The sequence below is a fragment of the Micropterus salmoides genome, unplaced genomic scaffold (genome assembly GCF_014851395.1).
Source record: "Micropterus salmoides isolate LMB-PRFRI ecotype aquatic unplaced genomic scaffold, ASM1485139v1 Ms_hic_scaffold_16, whole genome shotgun sequence".
In the NCBI taxonomy this organism is placed as follows: Eukaryota; Metazoa; Chordata; class Actinopteri; order Centrarchiformes; family Centrarchidae; genus Micropterus; species Micropterus salmoides.
This window is the reverse complement of record NW_024040707.1, coordinates 11598438-11623904: the sequence shown is the minus strand read 5'-3', so window position 1 is coordinate 11623904 and position 25467 is coordinate 11598438. Positions and strand designations below refer to the sequence as shown.

General features: G+C 41.0%; 1 protein-coding gene and 1 long non-coding RNA gene across 3 annotated transcripts in view; both read left to right on the top strand.

The window, feature by feature from the left end:
• Positions 1 to 25467, top strand: part of dlgap4a (discs, large (Drosophila) homolog-associated protein 4a) — a 100851-nt gene that overhangs the window by 70180 nt on the left and 5204 nt on the right. The window contains exons 2-8 of one of the 2 annotated variants that reach the window (XM_038722112.1): positions 2917 to 4186; positions 4521 to 4756; positions 5799 to 5946; positions 7579 to 7825; positions 18106 to 18533; positions 18617 to 18714; positions 24654 to 25090. In XM_038722112.1, coding sequence (XP_038578040.1) covers positions 2984 to 4186; positions 4521 to 4756; positions 5799 to 5946; positions 7579 to 7825; positions 18106 to 18533; positions 18617 to 18714; positions 24654 to 25090 — 2797 coding nt within the window. In that variant the 5' untranslated portion in view covers positions 2917 to 2983. Of the gene's footprint in view, positions 1 to 2916; positions 4199 to 4520; positions 4757 to 5798; positions 5947 to 7578; positions 7826 to 18105; positions 18534 to 18616; positions 18715 to 24653; positions 25091 to 25467 lie in introns of both variants that reach the window. The other variant, XM_038722111.1, reaches the window with a different exon arrangement.
• Positions 10208 to 12392, top strand: LOC119905265. Its single transcript, XR_005444799.1, has 2 exons — positions 10208 to 10519; positions 11265 to 12392. It is a non-coding gene; the product is annotated as an uncharacterized LOC119905265 (long non-coding RNA).

Genomic DNA, 25467 nt, shown 5'->3' with positions numbered 1-25467 from the left:
TCATTTGAGGTTACGCTTCTGATGATGCAGATGCTGTTCGCATTCATGTACATGTAGCTGCTGGTGAAAGAGATGTAACACTCCTGTCACTGAGTGACTGTGCAAGATTCTCTGAGATAATTCCCACGGCCAGTTATTCCTTCCCTGCAGTGTGTGTGTGTGTGTGTGTGTGTGCGTGTGTGTGTGTGTGTGTGTGAGTGTGTGTGTGTGTGCGCGCGCGTGTGTGTGCGTGTGTGTGTGTGCATGTGTGAAGCAGAGACATATTTGCTAACATCACACACAGTCCAAGGATTCATTCACCTTGTAATTATGCAGGAGCCTGCTGACCACCATCAGACAGACAGATACACTGAACCTGTGACAGAATTACATGAACTGTGAACATTATTTCTTTCTCATTTTGCCACTGTGATGTTCCACACTTGACAGGGTTTTCGTTGGTGCGGCGAACGGGTGGGTGGCCGGTTAGCACGTTTATGTGTGTGTCAGTGGTGTGTTGGTGTGTCAGTGTGTAGGTGTTTGTCGGTTTGTCAGCACTGGTGCCTACAGGACGTGATCACGTGGGGGGCTACAGTCAGCTTGGGTGGATGAATTACAGCAGGCTGCGCTGTTGTAAAATGCTGCTGTATTTGTCAGCACACCGCTGTGCTCGTCCAGGAACACTGACTCAGATAAGTGGCTGCTCTCACACTGTAGAGAGTGTATGGGAGGTCAAAGAGACGCAAGAAGTGGCAAACCAACACAGTGGAATGAAAATGTGTGCAGTTAACATTCCACATTCAGCTCCCGGGCAAGATTTCATGCTTACTGTGGGAGAGGGCTCTTTCCATTGACTGATCAGTGAGTCACTCCACTGTGATACAGACAGCATCTGTTAGAGTGAATTTAATGCAGCATGGATTTCTGCTGTGTGAATTATGAGTTTTCATAACCTTGATGGACCTAACCAATATTACTGTCTGCTCATAGTGGGCTTTGAGAATGAGCAGGCCTGTGATAGAAGGAGATGAGACAGTCGCCCTAAAATATCTCTATTTCCCTCATTTCCTCTGCATTTTGTACGTGTTTCTATATATTGTGGTCAGACCAGCCAGGCCACCATGCTTGATGACATTAAATAATAATAATAATAATAATAATAACAACAATAATAATCAAGTAAAAACCCACATGCTAAAAATAACACAAGCAATGGTAAAACATGATAAGTAGACATTCATAAAATAAATGAAAAGAAATAATAAAACACAGTAAAGGTATATATAAAAGGTGACCAAAGACAAGTGTCTAATCTATTCTAAAATGCACAGGTAGCCAGTGTACTGTACAGTGTGTTGGGGTGATGTGGGTGCTCTTTTTTGTGCGAGTCACTACCCTTGCAGCCCCTTTCTGAACTAACTGTAGTTGTTCAATGCTTCTTTGGGGGAGACCAGAGGGAAGGCTATCGCAGTAGTCGACTATATAGTAGACGACAAAAACGAAGTAAGGGCTATGCTAAAATTAATGTTTGTGGCTGCATTGAAAACTGTATGGCATGTTGACTACGAAGCCATATTAGATATAGCTTTATTCCAGAGAAACAAGAAAATGACTAGCTATAGCTATACATCAGAGCTGTCTATCAGCTCTCTGATCTATTTTCAAATCTTACCTAGAACAAGGAGCTCTCTGTATCTGTCTGTATCTAATATAGAGGCCACTGACATACATCTTTGAATTTTTTGCTTTTGCCCCAAAATGCCTCAGTTTAGGGAAGACTTATTGTTTATCCTACAGTAAGTGGATTCAAGAGGATGGCAAACTACCAAAAAATGATTTGTGGAAATGAGGGTTTCCTGCTTTGGAACAAATGGCGCTTCTTAAATGTAAAGCTCATTTACATGTATGAGTCACAAAATGATTCTCCCATGCATTGTCAGCAGAATAGCTCCAGGCCATACATCAATGTGGTGTTTTAGATTGGGCCTCAGGCTATCTGGTTTCCTGCTATGGTGGAGCAGTAAGCTGAATAGGCTGTCCTTTCCCGTTCGAATAATATGTTATTTAGTCTGTTTGTCTCATTTTACTTTATGGCTTAATTGTTCTTATCTGTTTAGTGGCAACGTAATGGAGACTGAAAACAAAAGAAAAAACTGTGTAAGCATGTGTACCTCCTTACAGAATGAAACCACATAAGTCCCAACATATTAGTTAGAGTTTTGTCGTGCAGTGGGGTTGTTCTTATATTGCATTTGATATTTATTACCCCTATACGTATTTATTTGAAAATGTAATTTAAGATCCAAATATAATGTTATTTGTGTGTTTCCCCCCTCAAACTCAAACTGTATCCTAGTGCACTTGCTACTGGTGCTCCACCTGGTGGTTTGTTATATGTTATATGGAAACTTGCTGTAGAGGACAACGGCTCTGTTCCATGTAAGCTGTGTTATGCTGCCTCTGTGAAATGCGCCACACTGCAGAGACAGTCTATAATGGCTTTTTGTTACTGTTCTGAACATTCAAGGACACACCAAGAGAAACACTTCTAAATGGGCTCTAACTCTAATGTTTTCATTAGTTTTAAATATAGATATGTAGAACTCCCTCTCTGAGTGGTTAAATTGCACGCTAATGACTGTTTTACTGTTATGTACTATTTACTAAAATCTCTAAAGATGGACAAATACTGGAACATTTTTATCAAACATTCCTGAGAAAACAGGCCACTAAACCAGACAAAAATGGTGTTTAATCAGAGACAATAATTGGGATGGGATGGGATAGCAAATGTTACAGTTTTAAAAGTTTCATTTTAATACACTTCCACACAACTATTAGAGTGCATTACTAAATGGTATTACCAAACAGAGAGCTTTCTTGTTAAAAATTACTTTCCATGTTTAATAGATCATTTCTGTATCTTTGTCTTTGCAGGATGAACCTTTCATCAGTAGACCCGTGCTGATTGGAGACATGTTCTAAGGACGACATCTCAGCCACCATGAAAGGGTTAGGAGCCAACCGCAGTCGTCACCTATCTGACTCGTGTGAACCAGCGGGATGCCCCCAGAAGTCTCTCTGTCCTTTGACCTCTGACCCTCACAGCGCCTTTCTGTTAAGCCCCACCATAAACCACTATGGCACCCTGGACCCACACCTCCACCAGTGCTCTCCCACCAGCCCCACTGCCCTGACCCCTGAATACCTGCTGCCTTTCAGCCAGATGTCCAACAGCAGCACCTTCCCTCGTCTGCACTTCACCTCCCAGACTGAACAGGTGGACTGCTCCCAGGCCTGTATGGCTGGTGGTGGGGGAGTTGGGCAGGGCAGCCGGGCAGGTACACTATCCAACTCCTTGTCTATGGGCATGGGCTTGGGTCTTGGTCTTACTGGTGCTCCTATGATCACAAGTGGATCAGCCACCATCTCCTCTGCAGCAGCAGCCAAGATGAATCGGTTACCCTCCAACCTTTTGGATCAGCTAGAGAGGCACCTGCCCCTTCAGCGTGATGGCTTCAGTACGCTGCAGTTTCATAGAGGACGTATGTCGAAGCAACGTAGTGAAAGTCCAGGACGAATACGCCACCTCATGCACTCTGTGCAGAAGCTATTTGCCAAGTCCCAGTCCCTGGAAAACTCTGCAATCAAAGGCAGCATTAACGGGCGCTCTGCTGGAGGAATGACTGGCACCACCGGAGCTGGTGAGGATGGTGGTAGACCAAATCGCAGAAGCAAGAGTAAAGACAGGGCTAAAACTGAGGGGCCCAGGCAGAGACCTAGGCCCAATGCACTAGGCCTGTGGAGCTCAGATGATGCCCTGGACACTGAATCCACCAAAGCTGGCACTATTGCTGTAGGTTACCGCAACCCATTGAGCATGATGACTCTTGGCAGAGCGGTGTCAGACAGCCAAGCCAGACATATCCCACAGGGCTACAACACCATTTCTGCACATACTCTCAAGACCTCGAAAAGCAGCAGTGACCTCAAGTTTCTGGCATGCCCGGTGACACAGGTAGGATCCAAGGAAGAGGAGGGAAGAACCAGGGGAAGCAAGGATGATACACTGGTGAAGAGGGGCTCCTGGTCCACTCTCACCCTCACCCAGGCCAGGCAAGTGTTGCAGAAGGGCTCTGCTACAGTCAACAGGACCCTTCTTAAATCAAAGTCATGCCACCAAGACCTGGCACAACAGTTCCTTCAGGTAGGAGGGGCAGTGAGTATTCATCTTCATCATCATTCTTTGTAAGTTTGCATGGATATTTTGATGGTTTTATTGATCAATTTTGAGCACTGGAAGACAGTTCCCACTTAGATTCAGTTTATCATTTATATTTCATCCTCATCCTGTTTATACTCACTATATGTACTACACATTTATAGATATTCTCCCCATAAATCACAACAAGTACCATTGCTGCACATGTTTAGAATCTGTGAATATGTATTTATTTATTATTTAAGGGATGCACTTTTGTTCTGTTTATTTACATGGTTTAAGAGTCTCACAACGGTATGTATGTGTTTTCAAAATCCAGGTCCCACTGGGGGACTGGGCAGGAACTCTGGGTCGCGGCCGTGCCAAAGGAACTGAGATCCCCTGTCGAAGGATGCGCAGCGGCAGCTATGTGAAAGCTATGGGAGACTTAGAAGACAGCGAGGACTCAGAGGGAAGCCCCAAACCTTCCCCCAAATCTGCTGCCCGTCGCCATAGCTACCTGAAGGCCACCCAGCACTCCCTGAGTGAGCAGCAGCCACCTCCACCTCCACGCAAGTAAGTCCCACAGCAAAGAGAAGCAAATTCATTATACTGAAATTATGACCTTGATTATCATGCTCATTGCTCTGCCATACAGTTGTGTTTGTATTATTTTGCTTTGCATTCATAAGACTAGAAATAGGCACTGAGGGGTATTTGTTGTTAAAATTGTGGGAAGAAACATTTTACTCTTATCCCCAGAGGTAGTCAGCAGGTGGCAGCATCTTCTCACGAATAATTGTCTGCAGCACTTAAGTCAAAACAAACTCAAAGAAGCTGTTCATGGAGGTAGAGTAACTTAATGGGGGGGGGGGGTTCAAGAAATGACACACAGTACCATCTTTTTTTGGTGCAAAAGCAGTAGGAGATGAAATTTTGCCATGTGTTTTACCCCTACATCCACACGGACAGGCCTCGTTGCTACGCTCTCATGCGGGAGGATTATCTGTGGTCTCCACTACAGAGTGCATGCTCTATGCAGCATCTGAGGTCAGTGTCATCCTTAGGCAGGCAGTGTGGCCCTCCACCCACCCTCACTTGTCCTACCACCACTGCCCACCACCTATTTTTGCCTAACCTTCCCAGCACTTTTCTTCTCTGCCCACTGTTCCATCTCCTAACTTGCAGGTACCCTTATTGGTGTGTTAGTACGTTTTTCTCTTTCCCTGATTCTTTAACATGCAAATATTCTAACCCATGAAAATCACTCCACTACACCAAATCCTGCTTCTTAGTGTGCACACATTGTCACTAAAACTACAGTAGGCACCAAAAGGGCAAGCCAGAACAGAGGAAACTTCTCAAAACTATCCCTCAATTTATGATCTCACATTTAGCAGTTTTACTCATAAATCATTGTTTCCTCTGTGCTGGTGTTTTAAACCTTATGGCACATATCATTATCCACACATCATAATTATATTTCATTTTAAAATACCCCGGGGAACTTTTCAGAGTGTGATTTCAAGTTTCTCCTGGATATCATCAATTAAACACAGCTCTCACTTATTACGGCCTCTGACTTCTGAGAGGCTGATTATTACATTCACTTCCACAGCTCCCTGCCGTCCCTGAAAGAGCTGTCAACTAATCGGAGCCTTGATAACTTAGACTGCCTGGTGAGCCCGCTGGAGGCCCCTCCACGCCACAGGAACAATGATTTCAGCCAGGGCTCTAGCACATTGGGCAGAGGTGCGGGCACTCAGGTATGTCTTTTATCTTATCAAACATGTTGCTATTACTGTAGCTTATCACATTATTATTACTCGGCTGGCAAAGACCATTTCCTCATGTGTTTAACACTGAGTCCTGATTAACTAACATTTCCATGAAAGGAATATTTAACTATTTTTTTCTGGGTTTTATAAATATTAATACCTTGTGAAATTAAGCTGCTTAGATCATTTTGGATCACCAGAATATGAGCAAAACATACTCTGACACAACTCTTTAATTTTAAAGCTATCGAGAATATTTGAGCATATGTAATGTCTGCTGAGATGGTATATGAATAAGCCAGCCGGGAATAAAATAGAAGAGATAAAAGAGAAAAGCTTGAGCGTGTTTGTAGAATGTCAAAGTGGGACATATCCCTCAGTATAAAGCTCAGGGAGTTTGGTATCAGTCTCTACTTATACATGTACATTTTCACATTTATGACTGAGAGATTAAACGTCTTTCAGCATTACAGTAGAGGCAGTCCGAGTAAAGAATCTGTGAATACTAAACTGGTACATTTTGAGTGAGTTGATTTTGAGGGATTATTATTCATGTTTATGTAGCACCCACGACATGTTCATATTTGCTACTAAAATGCCAAACACAAAAATACTACTACTGGTTGTTTCTACTACTTTTTCTGTTGCTTTATCAAACATTCCAGACGTTGCATGGTGTCACAATTTTTTCCCGTCTTGCAATAGTATAGTGTTATTGCTGCTCTTACTAGTATCTATTGTTACTCATAGGTCTCTTACTTTACTGATGCTTGTATGTTGTTCCTTGAATGTAAGTCGCTTTGGGTAAAAGCGTCTGCCAAATGAGTAAATGTAAAGGAAATATAATACAATAACAACACATATCCATGCAGCTAGGAAATACTGAAACATAGTTACTTTGAGTAACTCAAACAATGCTTCAAAAAAAGTGTATACTGTCCATGCAACAAGTGCAAAATATAGTCATCCTTGTATTTGTTTTGTGTTGTTATGTGTGGATTTTTCTTACACCATTCAACACTGAAAAGCAAAAAGACATTACACCAATTGCCCATTAGATTTTTCCAAAATATTTTAACTCATAGTTAAAACTTTAAAGTGGTCTACATCTTCAGTTCAGAAGGAAATTATCTTTTTACTCCTCAACATTTATATAAAAGAAAATACAGTGCTCAAAGTGTCTAGTTGGGGCCGCTTATCATGATTCAGATGTCTATGAGTTGTTTGCAGTTCCAACAACTGTTTGAATTAAAATAAAAGGCCCTGTCTGAGATAAAATAATCCAATATTTCACAATATAAACAAAGATAAAGTTTATGAATTTACTAGCTTCACCTCAGCCAGCTACTACAGTAAAATGCTACTTTGGTGAATCAGTATTAACTAATCTAATAATGTCATACATAAAGATACATCAACCACAGGGGCCATTTTTCAATGGAATGAGTACTTTTACTTTTTATACTTTTGCTTGTAATACTTACATGTAATTGACTTTGAGTTTTTTTTTGTTTTTTTTTTACTGTATTGGTACTTTTACTGATGTAAAAGATAAGAGTTCTTCCATCACTTGGTACAGACATGTAAATGCATGTTTCACAGTTTGCCCTCTGCCCTCAGCGTGTGAGTCTGCACACGTTCTTTCAGGTATGCGGGCAGGGCTTTGGGCATTCGGTACCATACTATGAGGGGGAATCACAGGCAGTGGAGGCTCTGGATCTGCCTGCGCCTACCTGCTTCCGGTCGCGAAGCCACAGCTACCTGCGGGCCATCCAGGCGGGCTGTTCCCAGGATGAAGATACGGCTTCTGTGGACTCAGACTCACCACCACCCACCACTAAAGGCTACAGCTACAGCTCCAACACCAGTGAGTACCAGTGAGGACTAGATGAGGCAGAGCTGCTAAAGATAGTCTTTGATTTTTTAAAAGTATTAGCTGAAAGGGAGGATATACATGGCATTAAATGCTATCCACATATCTATTTAATCTGCTTCATAAGCGCAAAATTAACATTTTGTAGGAAAAGTAAAATTGTCCCTTAAATAAAGTAGGACAATTCATGGACTTCACTGAAATCTGTCAAATGTACAAATGTAAAACTCATTTTCTTATAAAGTGCACTTACTATCAATTCATAAATTCATAAATTCATAAAGCATAAAGAAACTAATCTATGTAGTATAGTACTTCTTTCTTCACTCTAGGTAGGCTACAATTATTTATTATATTATCAAATATAATTTCACCTTCTTTTATCTTAAATGAACAGGGTTGTATTCTGCTTAATTAGTTTGCTTTGTTGTGGATCATCTCTGTGCTGAAAAAAAGCTCTGGAACACAAAAATGTGAATGAGATGTAGAAAGTAGCAGAAAATAGTACAATACTGATAGTAAAAGAATTGTTACATTTCAGTCTGAATAAGAACTTTTTCTTACAAGTTGCTCCGGCTCTGGCTTTATCTGGCTTTGTTCATACAGCAGCAGGGGCGCAGAGCTGGACAACAGCAGCACTCTTCTGAACCAGTGCGTATTGTAAATGAATGCAAGATTCAAAAGCTTCAGCTCCTGAACGTTTGATTGAATTTCCAACCATTTGTCCTTTTCAAATGACTACAATTATGACGTCTCCATTCAGTATCACTATTGAAGATTACATAAAATGCTGCTTTAGTGTTTGTTAAAAAAGAGTGATGTGAACGGTTACACAAATGCTGCAACTTGAAATGAAAATTAATCATATTTTTTATGGTTTGGGGTTTTAAAGAAATGAGAAAGACTACCTGATGTCCTACCACAATATATTTGACCTACAGTCCATATGTAGTAGTCACTCAATGCTAGAAGTAGTTACCTCAAGTTATCTTGAGAAATATATTGATTGTTTTTGTGTTGAAGTGAAGTAACAACAATTTGATTTATTAACTGGGATGTATTGAATGTATGAAGTAAATTAAGGCATATTGTATGAAAAATACAATATGTTAGATATTGTTCAGCCCCCTCCCCCGATGGGTGTAATTGTGTCTCTTATCACTGAATAAATGCCATGAAGCCACAGATATATCTAAAAAGAAAGAACAACAACAACAAGAATAAGGCGGGATTAGTTGCATTTTGTAAATTAAAGTAATGTGAGATTACTACAGTGCTAAGAGTCCAAATATGCCTGATGTTAAACTTTTTGGTGCACATAAATTCATTACTTATGTCATCATAAAGGTCATAGTTACAAGCATAATAAAGATGACCAAAATGATCATACAACCCAATGATGATGGACACAAGTATTCTTTCTGGGGTACCTATATGAGAAATTGCAATTCTATCCAGTGTCATGTATTATTGCTTCGTATGTCTAAATGAATTAAAAATTCATATTAAAACCCTTTATTTATATTGGACTTGTGCCTCACACAATGCACATTTGCTGTTAACATAATTTATGTTATATATACAGTGTATATATACCTTATAGTACGTGTTTCTTGCAAAGATGATTAAAATCAAAGAGGAGATACCTGTATATTTATATTAATGGTAAGCCTGGAAATTGCAAATACATCATATAGGCTTTACAGAACATTATATTGTCTTATTTTGTGTAACCTAAGAGGTTTTTGTTTTGGTTAGACATCTTGATTATAGGGCTTGGCAATATGGCCAAAAATGTTATAAGAAATAAGAAATGTCACATCATTTGATATAGATAATTATCATGATAAATGTCAAATCATTATTTCTTTCAAGTTTAAAGGCTGATTTTTGCTCCTGAGTGAAGGTTGAAGTTTTAAACTATTCTGGATTGGTTGGTTTTAAACTATTCTTTATGGTCAGAACATGAGGAACACTTGCCAAACAGTGAATCACTTAACAAATCAGAAGTAGAACATTCAACAAAATAAATATCTTAATAGAAAAAGTAGGTGCTAATTCGTTCGTGATTCAAATGCATTAAATCGAACATTTATTGAACATTTGTTATATTATTACTGAGGAAAATATTATTGCGATAATTGGTGTGAATGCTGAGAAACATTCACAACATAATGTTATTATCATTATCGTTTTATTGCCCAGCCCTACTTGATTGCGAGAGAGACTGTTTCAGGGTAATGCTTGCCTTTACAAAGGGGCGGGGGGGGGGGGGGGCATTGGAAACACGTCAATTCAAATAGAGCTCCATTGCTCATGTGACAGGCGGTCACAATAGATTTAACAAAAATGAGCTTTATTATGTCAAGAAGCCATTTCCCGCGGCGCTAGGGACCAAATGAAACGCACCTATCGTGAAGGCATTCACTAACACCGTTAAACAGAGATTTCAGCCAATCACGTTCATGTTCGATGAGCTCGATGACCAGAACTGACCAATCGTTTGAAGAAAGCAGTTACGGCGAAAACGTGGACTCCAATCCTCGTCGACAAGGGCGTGTACTACAAATCTTTTCTTCACAGCGTCGCTGTGTATCTTAACAGCAGAGCACCGTAGCCCGTCTGCATCTTGTCTGCCTTTCATGAATGTCCAGAAAATAAGGATTTTTTCGAGTCAACCACCATACAGTAAGGTTTTTTCGTTTTTCCCTGACTGAGCGTTAATGTACAGACTGCCAGTTGTTGTCGGACGCTAGCAACAGCAAGCTAACGTGAGCTAACGGTAATGGTGTGGTAGGTTAGCTCACGTTAGCTAACGTGGATGAAGAAAAGGGATGAAATCCTAATACGAGGTGTTAGCAAGCAGGCGAGGCTGGTAGACAGTGATGTAGTTTGCTGTCGTTAGACTTGTGGTAGCGAGGCAAAAAGCTACCGGTAGCAGCGTCTCTTTGTTGGCTCGCTTATATCTCTATAAGTTACGATAACATGCCTCCAGCTAACGTTAACGTTACACAACGTTAAATGCCCGGTGTGATATCACACCGTAATAAGCCTTTACTGGCTAATAGCACAAGCTAACAGTAGCTGAAGCGCTAACAGCCGAGTGTGGACAGCTCGGGACCCGGCTATTTCGGCTAATCAAACGGTTCACTCCTGTTACAGCAGTCAGCTAACATTACCCAGTGTGTGTAATATAAGCGATATTCGTTAACCAAATAGTTTGATGTAACGTTACAGACGTTAAAGGCGTTACTTATTGACACAGATCATTCATTAAAACAGGAAAAAAGAAGAATCCCCAGATCTCTGTGAGGTCATATTGCTTCAGCTTGGGCAGATAGAGCCCAGTAGATCTTACCGGTGATCTTTTGGATTAACTTTAGCTGTCAAATGAAGTAAAGCAACGTTAAACGATTCTTCTCTCTTATCCCAGACTCGGCATGTGACAGTGATGCGAGCTCAGAGGCATGAAGAAAGCTATGAATCACATTAAGCTCAACGTTTCAGTCCATCTACAGAGTCATACCTGTCAAAGTTCTCTCTGCTGCAGATTGTGATTTGTCTTGTTGAATGACTTCCTGTAGACCAGGTCAAAGTACTCCTTTGAAGATTAAGACTTGTTGCTTTTATTGATGGAAGATAATATTAAGTTGACTCCAACAGTTGCCTTTGCATGAGTAGATCCAATAAAGTGTGTGGAAACCTATCTCCTGAAATGATTTTGCCACAACTGCGGCGGCTTGTTTAGTCCACTGTTTTGTGTGGCATTTTTATTCAGTAGCTAGCTGCCATGTGTTAAGACCTGAGGATACAATCAATAATTTTTCCGCTTCCTGCCCTGTGTAGTGTTTTTGCAGTTAGGACACTCCACTGGGCTTTTATAAGGACCACCTGACCAGAGAATAGGGTGCACGCAAAAGATTATAACATCAGAGACAATATATATACCCCCTTTCTGTGCTCACAGACTCTATTGTTGGGGTACGTTTGGTTCTTTTTAAAGATTGAAACTCTCCAAACAGCTTTAACAGGCTGCTAGGTATCATCAAAAACACTGGCTTTAAAGCTTTTTTGCAGCCACAAGGTGTGTTCATTGTATCCAGCACCATATTACACAAGACATGGTGTGTCTGTGTATTACCATGGATAGACTGTGAGTCATTCTCCACAGTATTACACACTCTTCCTCTCGCTCTCATTGATGAGGTAATCTCTTGACTGACTGGGCGAAGCAACTGTAGTTTCACAGTAAGGTCAACAGCAGGCAGATATGTGTGGAGCTATTAGTGAACATAGTTAGACATTATAGTTCAGCCCTATCCATTTCCTGCACTAATGCCGTCCACCGATTAGACAACTACAAATGGTAATGTATTGGCAGCTTTTGGAAGGAAATACACTTTGTATAATATCATATTGTGAGTTTATTACATATTGATAAAACCTCTTTGTGTATTAGAGTATGATACATTTTAAAAGTATGCTGTGTTTATGGAAACGTGTTATAACTTAAACCAATAGTAATTTGTTTGATTAGTCAATAAACAGAATGTGTATTTGATATTTGATTCATCGTTTGTCATTTTAAAGAAGTGATGCCAAATATCCTTTTGTTCCAGCCTTTCAGATGTGAGCATTTGCTGCTTATCTTTGTCTTATGTGACAATAAACGTAATATCTGGAGGCTTCTAGTGTTGGTTGGACTGAACAATCAATCCGATATCATCATCTTGTGAGATGATTGTGTTTCACCATTTTATACACCAAAGTAGCCTGGGAACCAGACAAATCTGCTGCAGAGCTCATGTTTCATTTGCTCCGGCAGATATATCTGGCACCACTCCCATTCAGACAGATTTCCACCCCCCTGGATCCGGTCTGGCCAATCACAACCGTTTATCTAACATGGGGATGGGTTTGATACCATGACAGAGGAGCGTCACTGGTAGGGGTTGCAATTCAGCCTCAGTCTCACATCCTAAGAGGGTTGACCTCTGAGGCACATGCCACATGTCTTTACATCAGCTGATTAGGCTATAACCCAGACTGTTGCTCCAGTCCAGCAGGTCAGACTAAGAACCACAGGCGGTCTTAAGGATATCGGACTGTACAGCCGATAAGAATGCACATAGCAAGTCAGCAGCAGTGTAAAGGGTGGACTGAAGTATTGGGACTTTTTTTCAATGTGAAATGCTGTTCTTAAGGCAAGCTGGGTTTTTTTGTGGACAATTTAATATTATATTTACTTTTGGAATATTATCCACAGTAGTAAGTAATAAAGTTAATGCAATTGTAGCTGCATGTTTTCACAACATATTATTGTTTTTTGTTGTCACCCTCTTGCTCTGTGTTGTGTAAGTGGTTTACTTTTTCTGTCAGTGCATCAGCACTGTCTCAACAGATAGCTGTCTCTGTCATGAAGTCTGTCCACCCTGCCCACGTTAGCCCTTTCCACTGATACCTTGCAATTGAGTCTCTTATTCATGAAGCTATTGTGGAAAACAGCGCAAATTCCATATCTGATTCTTGATACTATGTGTCTCTAAAATGTATATAAATCACGTAATTGATCAATATTTCAACAGAAACCCTGTAGGCAAGCCTGTGTGCAGCAAAATTATCATTGTCGTTTACTGGCTTCATCATAGGAGTTGGCCTTTTTGAGGCTTATAATCATCTTTTATGACATCAAGTTTCCATACTTCCGATGCAAAATCTTTTTGACTAAGACAAAGATAAAATTAAATTGCAACTTTTGCAGTTAATTAGGTACATGCCAGCTTTCTGATCACATTCGAATATACAGTATTTTGTTAAATGTTGCCTCTTAGGTGCTTAATCTGTTTTTCAAAAGTCATGCTTAGCCATGTGTCCTGGTCTAATCTTGCCATACTATCTTACAATAGATCTGCTAATCTTGGACAAAGCTTAGCTCCCATCTCTTTTCACGATACTTGGCTCATATCCAGAGTTTCACGAAGGTTCATCGTCAATAACCTACAATACTGTTTATACGGTTTGGTGTATGTACTTTGCTTTTGTGTATGTTGAGCTTGGTGCTTCTGTAGAAACTAATGTGGGACCGCACACGTCTCTCCTCCCAAAGAAGATCACTCTGCAGCCTAATTAACACACTCAAAATCACTCAAGAAGGAGCTCAGTAGTAATCAAGACTTCTTAAATCCCAAACCAGACCACTAAACAGTCTCATTCAAAATTTTAGAGAAACTACTCCCTGCTCTTCTTAAAAAAAAAAAAAAAAAAAAAAAAGTGCTAATGACAACAATAATGAAAATTGTCAATCAATTATGTTCAAATTTCAACCTGCCGTGGAGGACCCATTAGCGGTCTTGTGATAGTTCTCAGACAGACCTGCCGATGGGCCTGGAGCATATCCTTGGTTAGTTAACATTTGATGGTCACAGCAATGTTGACAGAGTTATATTTGATGTTAACTGTTTTCAGAGTAAGCCAAAGTTTTTGGGCCCCTCAAATAAGTGCACTATATACAGATTGAACCAAATTTCATTACCCAAAATTGCTGCTCCTGCGGTTACTCCGCCTGTTTCTACAGGTAAAAGAACAAAATGTGCTGCCCCATTCTCCTTGAAACCCTTAACATGATCAGTTGAGTAATGTATAATCTGTTTAGTGTGACGCCTTGTTAATATAATTTTAGTGCCTAAGATATGCAGAGGATAATATCACAAATTGTTAAAGAGGAACCATCTGCCATTAAATAAAAAGATGGAGGCACTGACTTTAGTTTGGATATTATGGGTTCCTTTAAGCTGGGGTTGGCAACGTTGGAGAAACTAGTAAGAGACGGCTAGATTTTTGAAACTATGCAACTGAAAAAATCCCACTCCCTCCATTTAGCCAGCTGTGTGTATCATATTCTTTACAGCGATGAGCAATTAGTATCAGTAACATTCCAAATTTGGACTGATGTTCATTCATTGGTCAGGTATTGAATGTGATAAAATAATTTATGATTGAAGGTGGGATTACCTTTAGGGTTTTGATGAAGTAAAATACAGGGTTCAGCTGAAGGCTATTTGCAGGCCCTGCCCCAGAGGTCCAGGGTCTGGGCAGCTTATCCATCTCTTAATCACCTCTTGGCACTGCGCCTCTAGGTAGGGGATATGGAGCCAGGCATCACACCACATATTGTGCTAGGACAGCAAAATGGATTGTGCTCTTTGCCAAAGGTGCGAATAATCTGCAGTTAGCCCATTTCACATAAACCGTATTAAGCCCATTTGTTGTTTCTCAAATTGTGCCATTGTAGAGCTGAGTGACAATTGCACGTGTGGTAATAGTTGATGGATATTTGGCATAGAAGATGATCTTCTACAGTGGAAATGTTTATAACCAACTTTATGGGCATGTGTGTGTGAGGAAGAGTAGCAGTGTAGCCTTGTAGACACAACAAATCGGACAAAGGCATGTGTTGAGACACAATAATTAACTTTGGGAATGTCATGCATCTGTGCTGTGAGTACAACAAGAAGTGTCTCATTCTTTGTGAATATATGTTCTGCTGTTGATTGGATATGTTCTCTGACACAAGATAGTCACTGCAGGCCAGAGCTGCGTGAGCGACTCATGAACAACATGGCAGTGGATCCATTCCACAGCCATGTTTGTGTATGTTGGTGGGATTTAATGAGGGCTTTACTGCTGCAGTGAGTCTGATGACGGAAGTGCAGCACCCTCACAATTACAGGGTGTTAGGTTGCTATTTAGATTGAAACCACTACCGGAGAGAATAAATTCCACATTTTCATTATTGATCCAAAGTGGTGAGCCTTGAATTACTTTCTTGGTCAGCTAATTTTATATAAATGTTTCATCCATCATGTGTCACCATGAATGCTGTAATTGGGTAGAAGTATATGGCTGCTCTTCCTTCGCAACTCTTTCAGTCATATGTTGACAGTCAGCCAGCTGTTTAAATAGCATCTACACAAAACCGCCTCAACATCCCCTCAATTCTTGAACGCCTGTGGTTTTTCCTGGTTTCTCATATTGTTGTAATGTAGTTCACTCTGCATCATCCACCACAACCCTGCAGTCAGACTGATGTCAGAAAAGGAGGCACCAGTCTAGTGCCAGGGCCCTGAGTCAGATTGTCTTTGCTCACTGCTAATCCACTTTAAGGCCTCATTTCAGTTTTTGTTGAAAGAGTTTGTAAACCAAGGTTCATTTGTCTGCTAGCATCAAAATGTGACACTTATGTTAAGTAGTGTATATATGCAACTGTATAAACATTTTATATCATTATTATAGTGACCAAAAATATCACACATCAGTTATCGCGGTAGTACTGAAAACCACGAATAAAAGAATATTTCGCATTTGCTATAAAGTGATTTTTTAATCCTGAAAACCAAACTACCACCACACTTCAGACTTTAGACAGGCTAAAAAATCTCCTTTGCTGCCTTCCTCCATGTTTTTATTGACCCAAAACAAACCCAGGCCTGTGTCTGGGAGACTGTTTCTCATTTCGGTTGATGCTGGTCAGTATTTACTGTGAGTTTTTCAAAGTGCTGTAATCAAACACGGTTTTAATAATAATTAAAATTGGAAACGGTAATACTAACCATCAGGAATTTTACCATACCATTAAACCAGTTACCGTTTCATCGCTATTAACCACTCTACCGTACGCTGGCCTATGTGACTCTGCTCTGATTTAAATGAAACAGGGATTAAACCCTTGTTAGTGAATTTTGATCTGTCAAAGCAGTTTTTTCTATTATCTGTTGATCATTAACATTAATGATGATGATTACATTTGTTTACTAATGTATTGTTTGGAATGAAACCGTTTAAACGTTGTAGTTTATCAGCATTATTTATAGATAATCATAGGTGTCATATCATTCACATTTAGGATGAATATGTTGCATGTCACAGAAATTAGGTATTGCATTATTGTAAACAGAAAGGGGGGGGGGGGAGTATAAATGTAATGCACTCTAATGCACAATGTAAAACACTCAACACTCACAGATTGTCTACTTTGGAGACAAGAATTGTAGAGCTTTCAGTCTCCTTTTCATCGATTCATAACATCCACTTAGGTCTGCTCCCTAAACGTAGATGATTCAAATTATCAGGAAGCAGCCGTGTCAAATGTCATTTTGTCAGTCAAATACTGCACTTTTCACATCTGTGTACACAGAGCAACGCAAGATAATAGCATGGCAGGCTGTAACCTTTTACAAACTGAGTCTCTCCCAACATTACCTAAAACAAGCTAAACTTACTTAAACTTTGACATTATGTCTGAACACAACGTTTAATTTATCTTTTTCCTTTATCAAAAAATTGCTGGTCCTGCTATGTTGATTTTGCACTTGACCATATTCAGATGTTGATAATATTTCAATTAATTGTTCAGAGAATGGTGATGAAACGATGGCAACACGGCACAGAGCAGAATGACTCGTTTCTGTTTGCTCAGGTGCTGAATGTTGGTGAAGTGGACTAAAGTACTTTTGAACTTAACACTTGTACAACTACCTCTTCTGCCATCCCATGTGATCGACTTTTCAACTTACACACCATCAGCAGCCTCGCAGGACAGACGCTACGTGGTGCGCTAAGATTTTATAACTGAACTATGGGAGGCACGCTTTTAAATTATTTTACCTTGTGGAAATGTTATTTTCCACATTGCCTTTTTTTTTTTTATATAGCGCCAGTTCATAACAGAATTTATCTCATTGCTCTTTGTTATATGATTTACAGAAACCCAACAATTCCCACCATGAGCAAATACTTAACATAGCCATTATTACATGAGCCTTGCAGGCAAACATGAGACTTGACATAGATACTCCACATCCCCAAAAGTCGAATAGTCTAACTTGGACTGATTTAGGTACAGCATCCACTGAAACATCTCATGTAAGAGTAAATACAAAAAACAACAGGATTACTCCGTCTGACAGTCCCTAGAGCAAAAGGACTGGGAACGTGTGGTATGTAAAGGAAGATCCCTGGAGACAGAGTGACGTCAGTGGAACACAACCACCGGCAAGTTTACAGGAAACATAGGGGCGATAGAGGCAGCAGTAAGGGCAAAGTCCAGGTTTTTTTTCAGAGAGGCCAGGTTTATGGGTTTCTGTTTTGGCACCAGCTGGCTAATGACTAGTAGCACAGTTTTATTTAATTTTTGTGTTCTTTCATAGTGACAAAGAGCAGGCTCGTCATTCAAAGCTCTGTTTTCTGTCTTTTTTTCTATATCCTTCTGTCAGCAGTTACCAATAGGAAGGCTCCTCCTCCAGTCCCACCCCGCACCACATCCAAGCCCCTCATCTCGGTGACGGTGCAGAGCAGCACAGAGTCAGCCCAAGACATATACCTTGACCAGCAGGACCGTGGCAGTGAGGCTAACAGCCAGTCAGGACGCAGCAACTCCTCTGACAGTCTCTGTAGCATCCGCACGGGCAGTCTGGCTAAGGGAACCCAGCCTCCCCCAGTGCCTGTCCCTGTTGCAGCCCCTGCACCTGCAGCAGTCTCTGTACCTCCTGTCCCAGCCCCTCGTGACCTCCCAGCCACCACCACTGTCGCCACTACCACTACTTCGACATCTACTCAGTCTCAAAATGACACCCTGAGCTTTGGTTTCACCCTAGAGCAGCCCCCAACTGCGACCAAGAGGAAGCTGTCCTCTATTGGAATTCAGGTAAGAATTGTCTTCTTGGGAGCAGACTAAAGCCACGTTCACCGTTGTATTTGACTGGTTTTCTATTGTCCATGATTTTTCAGGTGGATTGTGTTCTACCGGTCTTAAGAGAGGAACCACTTCACCTGGCTGCACCGCTTAAGTTTCAGTCAATTGGAGTTCAGGTGGAGAACGGCAGGCCGTAAGTACATTTGATGTAACAGGTAGCCAAAAGTGATCTGAAGCTTTACATGTGTTGCAGTCTTTACAAGGGTGCTGTGAAGACGGGATGTACTCAATAAGATATTAGAAGAAAGGATATTTACTTCTATGTATAGGAATATTACTCAGTCCATCCAGGATTTCGTGGCCCTTGTTTGTGATTGTTATGGCATAAAATGCAGCTTTTCTAAAAAAAAAATAATAATAATTGCGATGAAAGTTGCAATGTTCTTGGGGGGTTTTTTGGGATGAAATTGTGGGAATAAGTGAAAACTGCATGGTAGATATGATTTTTAAAAATTTAGAATTATAGTTAAATCAATAAACGGCATATTGCATATGGCATATTCAAACCAGCTTACCTTGATTCTTTCAGCACTTGCATTTGACTGGGATGCAACCTGCCTGTGCTACAGAGATTTGATGTCCTCCATGTGTTTATGCCGTTCTCTGTGTATGTTTTGCACTCGCAAAGTGTTGGTCAATAGATGATTTCCTTTTATGTTCTTTTTTTATGTGGTAAAGAAGATCTGGATACTGTTTTTCATGGTCCTTAGTTGTTATTCTTGTTGGCAAATGTGAGACATTTGTGCTGCGTCTTGTAAACAAGGAAGTTTGCTGACGCCTGACAAAGTTTTGCGGGAAACGGTGATGATAGGTCATAAAGTAGCGATGATTGGTCAAAATTGCAAGTTGCGCTGAATTCAGTGTCAATAGTTATTGTGTATAAATAGTTAAATAATTTGTGTTTAATAGTTGCAATCGCATAATCCTAGAGGGACTGATTACCCATCATTATATGAAAGTATAATCGACATAATCGGCGGGTGATTTCACATGGTATCTTGAAAATACTTTTTAAAGTCTTTATTCTTCAGTGTTTCCCCCATATGCATTCAGCTCTGTCTTGTAGCCTACAGACAGGTACATCCTAAATTATTTTTCAGTTTTCAGATGAGTCTGAAAAAGTTGTTGTTAGGAAAAGACAGGATGGTGTTGACTGGAGGAGCTGAGGTTAGTAAAGCAAATTAGTGATACAAACTAGTCCTTTTAAGCTAATGAGGAGACATTTCTGTTTGGATTTTAATGTGCGAATAAAATGCACCTCAGAAGGGTGGTGGTTTCTCATGTTGCCTATTTTTTTATATTAGCCTAATGTCTATAAAGATAAATGTCAAAAGCTGTAAAATAAAGACACACAAGGCAAACATGAACAGTCGTATCTATAATCATTCTGAGGTCATATTAACAGGGTCTTCCTGCCGTTAAGGCTTAGGGGGTGATGCCTAAAACATGACTGTGAGGTTACAACTCACGGCCCAAAAAGGAGCAACAACAAACGCACGTGTACATTTTCAGCTGAGGTCTGTGGCTTACTTTGGCTAGTCTTCAACTCAACAATCAATCATGATTTCAGTTAAATGCTAAAGTTGCTGTTGCTGTTACCCTGCCTGTGGTAGCAGAACACCTGCTGCTTTCTGACCAGTCCTGCTGTTGCGAAATACGTTTTGTTTTACGATGGACGGACGGTAACATTAGAGTTGTTTTCTTTAGCTTGAAAAAATCCCATACTCTGGACACTTTCTTCTATGTCCCTCGCTATTTTCTCTCTCTTCCTCCACTTTGCAAACAGCTCACTTATAATCACGTCTTGTTCACAACGTAAACAGTAATAAATGTGTGAAACACTGTGCCGTGTAGTTAAATGGATTAAACGAAGCATTGATGCAAAGAATTTGTGTCGATGCATTTTATTAATCGATTTTATCAATTTAATCGATGAATCGTTTCAGCCCTATAAAAAATATATATTGGTATTTTCTGCTGTGGGGGCGGTTTTAGTGTGCAGCTCAACTCGCCACGACTCGGTTTGGCTGTCCTCCGTTTTCTATTGCAGATAGTACCCCAGAGGCACCCTTCAATGTAGCTGGTCGTCATAGCGACGCCACACATGCCGCGACGTAATGTTCAATGCGACACAAACAACAGCGATGCACACACGGCTGTCTCTTGATTTAAGTTAAAACGTTTCAACATTACTCAGAATGTAAAGACAGATAAGATGGAGGTGATATGAAGAAACGTACCTGGTAGGAGGTACAAGTACAACTTTTACATAATGGGAAAACCAAAAAGAGGCAAGTCGAGCTGGTACTGTGCAGTGGAAAAGGGGCTTTACCGTCTCTCTCCCTGTATGTCCATTTCGGTGACTTTCATCAGTAGTATGCTAGGCTGTTTAAAGTCATCGAAATGAAACAGAACTTGTCTTCTGGACTTTTCCTCCGGTGATTCCCTTCACAGCAGCAGCTGAGCTGCATGTTGAGGAGGCGTGTTGACGACGGAGCCTTTCAAGACAAAACCACCGTGGTAGCTACCAAATAACATCTGGCTGGTCGCTTTACCTGGTCCGCTCTTGTAAAATATCCACAGTGTCGCTACTTGTAACGTAATCACTGTGTTTCTCTGATAAAAGCTACAATTTGTCGCCTAACCTGAGCAGACCGCCGAAGTAAAGTGTATGTGCGGGGAACACTGAATGAACAGGGTTTTTTAATTTTTTTAGAAGCCAGGTCTTTAACAGTGTCGAACAGCCCTGTGGGTCTTTCTCATTTCCCAAATTTCTGCCTTCTCGACTCCTCAATCCTCGAGCATGTGACCCGGAAATCGATCTCAGCACGTCATCTTGAAGGACATCTCACTTCTTAAAATGCACATCGAGGTGTGAGGATCGAGGAGGCTTGCTGGAGGAGCTATAAACGAGGATACATCGGTGTATCCTTTGCGGAAGTCTTTTCAGCCACTGTGATGTTTACAAGAGGCGTGACAAGCAGCTGGACCAATCCATAGCCGGAGCAGGACGCTGCAGTGTTCCTGTTGTATTTATAAGTTGTATCAGTTAAGCCTATTAAAAATAATCAAATGCACGATTCAACTTTCTCCCCGTCAAAGTTTGTGTAGCGCCTCATAAAGCGCTGTTCTAACCGCATTCCTTAATGTCATTTCACTTTGATATCACTGATGTTGTTATTGTTGAATGTGATGTGTGGATGGGCAGCAGGATTGTAAAAATTAACATTAAATAGCGGCTGTATGAAGCGTCTCCCCAGTGACACTGCGCATTTACGCACAAGCCACAGCAACATAAATTAATAATAATAAATCTCCCGACACGCCGAGTCCAGTTTCATACAGTAAAAGTGTTTGGAGTAAAGCAGCCGTTCTCCTGATCAACCCTGAGCTCCATCAGAGTCTAAACGTGAATCAAGCTGAAAGTTTAATTCTGTTTCCTCTATCTGTCCTGTCAATTTTATTACTGCAGGTTTTTTCAGTTTTGTCCTGCGATATTTGCTGTGACATTACTGCACGGATGGAAATGTTTAAATGACTGACAGCTCATACATCAATATAACACACAAGAAAGAAATCGCCTGAAAAGCTGCAGGGACCGGTGGAGGTGGGGGTAAAACGTCCATGCAGATGCTGGTCTCTAAATCTAATAAAATAATTAGTTGGTGGGGGCGGGTGGATGATTTATGTGTATAGGCCTACATAAGTTCCATTAAAGTCTCAGCTGATCCTCGCATCACACCAGTTCAGCTGCCGTAATCGTGACATAACTGCTGCAGAAGTCACATTATTAGGTTGTAATATCAATCAGAGAATTCAGCTCTGATCTGTTTCATGTTTTAATAGCCTAATAGTGCCCATGAAGTCTGCATGTTATTCCAATAGTCGAGTTCTGTGATGACAGCTGTAATTGGGGCTATATGAGATAAATGTTACTGTGTCATTTTGTAAAGGGACTGATGATGAAACGCTCATCTCATCAAGCTGAGGGCTGTAATGATCTCCTGTTTACACACACAAGGCGCACCGCAAAAAAGTGGTAGGCCTAGTCTGCTGTGTAGCCTAGTGAATGACTGTTTTCAACAGATGCTTATTGGAACCTCGAGATGTTTCTAAATGTTATAATGTTAACAGACATGTTTCTGGATTGTGAAGAAATAATCTGTAGCCTTTAGTGCCAAAAGGTGGTATGCTGCTCTGAAAGAGATCACAGCTCTAACAGTGGACAGATGATGCTGCTGTACAACAGGTCAGATTTAATTGATGTCGCTTTAAAATGACGGCTCAGAGGAAAGGACATCTCATTTCATTAAATGCCCGTTTCGTCAACTCCTCTCTCCTCGCGTCTCTTCCTCGACTTCTCGAGCTCGCATCTCTGGTAGGAGGGACTAAAAAGCACCTCAAGGAGTTGAGGAGGTGGAAATTTGGGAAATGAGAAAGGCCCTGTGTCTCCCTCCATGTTGTTGAGAGTTTGTAAGTAGACGGCTACGTGCAGATGCAGAGAGGGGCGGGGCTGCGTGGTGAGGGAGAGAGAGAGGAGCAACGCTGGCAGGACTTTACGGAAACATTAATTAACTCAACATCAAACTATATCTGTATAAACGGTATTGTCTAATTTCATATGTCCCCCCCACGTCCCTGACAATGACTACTACAACGACCCCCACAACACAAATCTAAAGCTCACATAAAACTGTGGGAAAACGCTGAAATTTTAAGCTTTTCTAATGTGCATCACATGCTCATGGACACAAGAGCAATGCTGCTGAGACAAGTTGTGATGGGGTTTTATACAGACATACTAAACTCACAAAAACAATTTCACTTCACCTCCGCTGCTACAACACTGTTCTTCATACATTATCATGTTTCTGACATCACATTTACACATCTGGCCACTGATCAGAACAAATAAAGTGAAGATAGTATGTTAGTATTAAAATAAGCAGCCATAGGATACACAGTGGCTTTATTTGGGGTGCTGATGGTGCAATGGATAAGATACCTGCCTTTGGTGTGAGAGATCCGGGTTCAACTCCCCACTGTGACCCATGCACCATGTGTCCCTGAGCAAGACACTTAACCCCTTGTTGCTCCAGAGGCGTGTGACCTCTGACATATATAGCAATTGTAAGTCACTTTGGATAAAAGCGTCAGCTAAATGAATAAATGTAAATGTATTTGATTGGTGATTGATCGAGCATCTGGCAAGTGGCATGTGCCCACACATACATTGCCCATATTGCAATATACCGTGCATTTATTTGAGAAAAATAAAATGTACCCTGTAGAGTTTTTGACTAGTAGTGTTGCAAAGCAATGTTTGGGTCTTCGTTTTCATGCGGATGAAGTGATGCTACCAGTTTAATGCCGTTTCTCTGATTGACAGTTGGTGGCAGTAATGTGCTAATAAAAGCACCAATGAGCCAACAAAAGGCAATGAAGAACACTGTAAGCAAGCAAACACGGATGTGAATGATGCGCGATTTAAAATGTCTTAAAAATTAGCGCAAATCTCTGTTTCTGCTTTTCCCTCCATAACTGCATACATTCACAGTGTCATTCTTTATTTTGCCCATGTGGCTGGTGAAGTGGTGGTGAGTGGTGTTAAGGTCAGCCTATTGCTAAGGTCAGCCTGGCAGCAGGAAAGCAGCTCAGGGCTCTGATTGATGTCCTTTTACTCTTGTTTTGACTGTAGTGAGCTCAGTATAGCGAACAGCTTGCCATTTAAATTTTTCCAGTGTGCTGTAATTTCCCTAAATCACATTTGTTTGACAGCCCACTTCCTTTTCTCCTGCCCATCATCTCTGAATCCAGCAGTCTGCTTAGCTTTAATGTTGTATACCTGATTTGTTGCGTATTCCCCTCTGCTTACCATCCTCAATCCCATGTATTTTCTGCCTTCCCTCGCAATAAATGATTCTACTCCATCAGCTGCCATAGGGTCCTGTTGGTTAAACTCACTGTCCACAGACGTTACTGTGCAACATGTTTGACACATCACTTAATTGTCTTATTAATTTTACTCTCTGTCAGATGCTCATGTTTATGCATGCATGTATGTCTCCGCAGTCTCAGCCGGGACAACAGCATGGCCTCCAGACAAAATACAGAGACTGAGCCTCAGGAGACCCAGGATGTTACACCCACAGAAAACAACACAGCCAACGGCACCAACAGTCAAACAATGAATACCACCGCGCCCAACAGACAGGACAAAGCCATGGAACAGCAGTCCCTTAAACACACCTCGCCCCCATCCAGGATATCGACCTCGCCCCCAGAGACTTTGGACCCAGCTTTAGACCCCTCCTCGCTGCCACCGCCAGATCCCAGCCTGGAGACCGGGAACTGCACCACCCACGGAGATGCTGTTCAGCCCAGCACGCCAGCTTGCCTCCGCGATGGTAACTGGTTTCTGAAGCTGCTTCAGGCGGAAACAGGACGCATGGAGGGCTGGTGTCAACAGATGGATCAGGAGGTCAAAGACAACAAGCTGTCAGAGGAGGGTATGTGACATATTTGCATGACGTGGCTATCAAAACATTAAGGCCCACATTTACACTTGTCATTTCAAGAGTCTTACATCCAGAATCTGGTAAGATTGAATGCACATATTTGTTGAAATTGCTGAAGGCCGTTTTTCCTGCCGCTTTAAGGGACAGGGAGAATGACAGCTAATTTCAGTATAACTTTAGTTGCCATCTGTGGACTTACTCTGCAAGTGACTATTTCCACAGACTGCTTACTTATGGAAGGAGTAAAGATTACATATTTATCTTGGAGAGACAGATGCATTTACACCTATTTAACATCTGGCTACATCTCAAAGAAACTCCAGAGGTGGTTTTATCAGTTAAATTCCAATGTGTCTTGTGTCCAGATA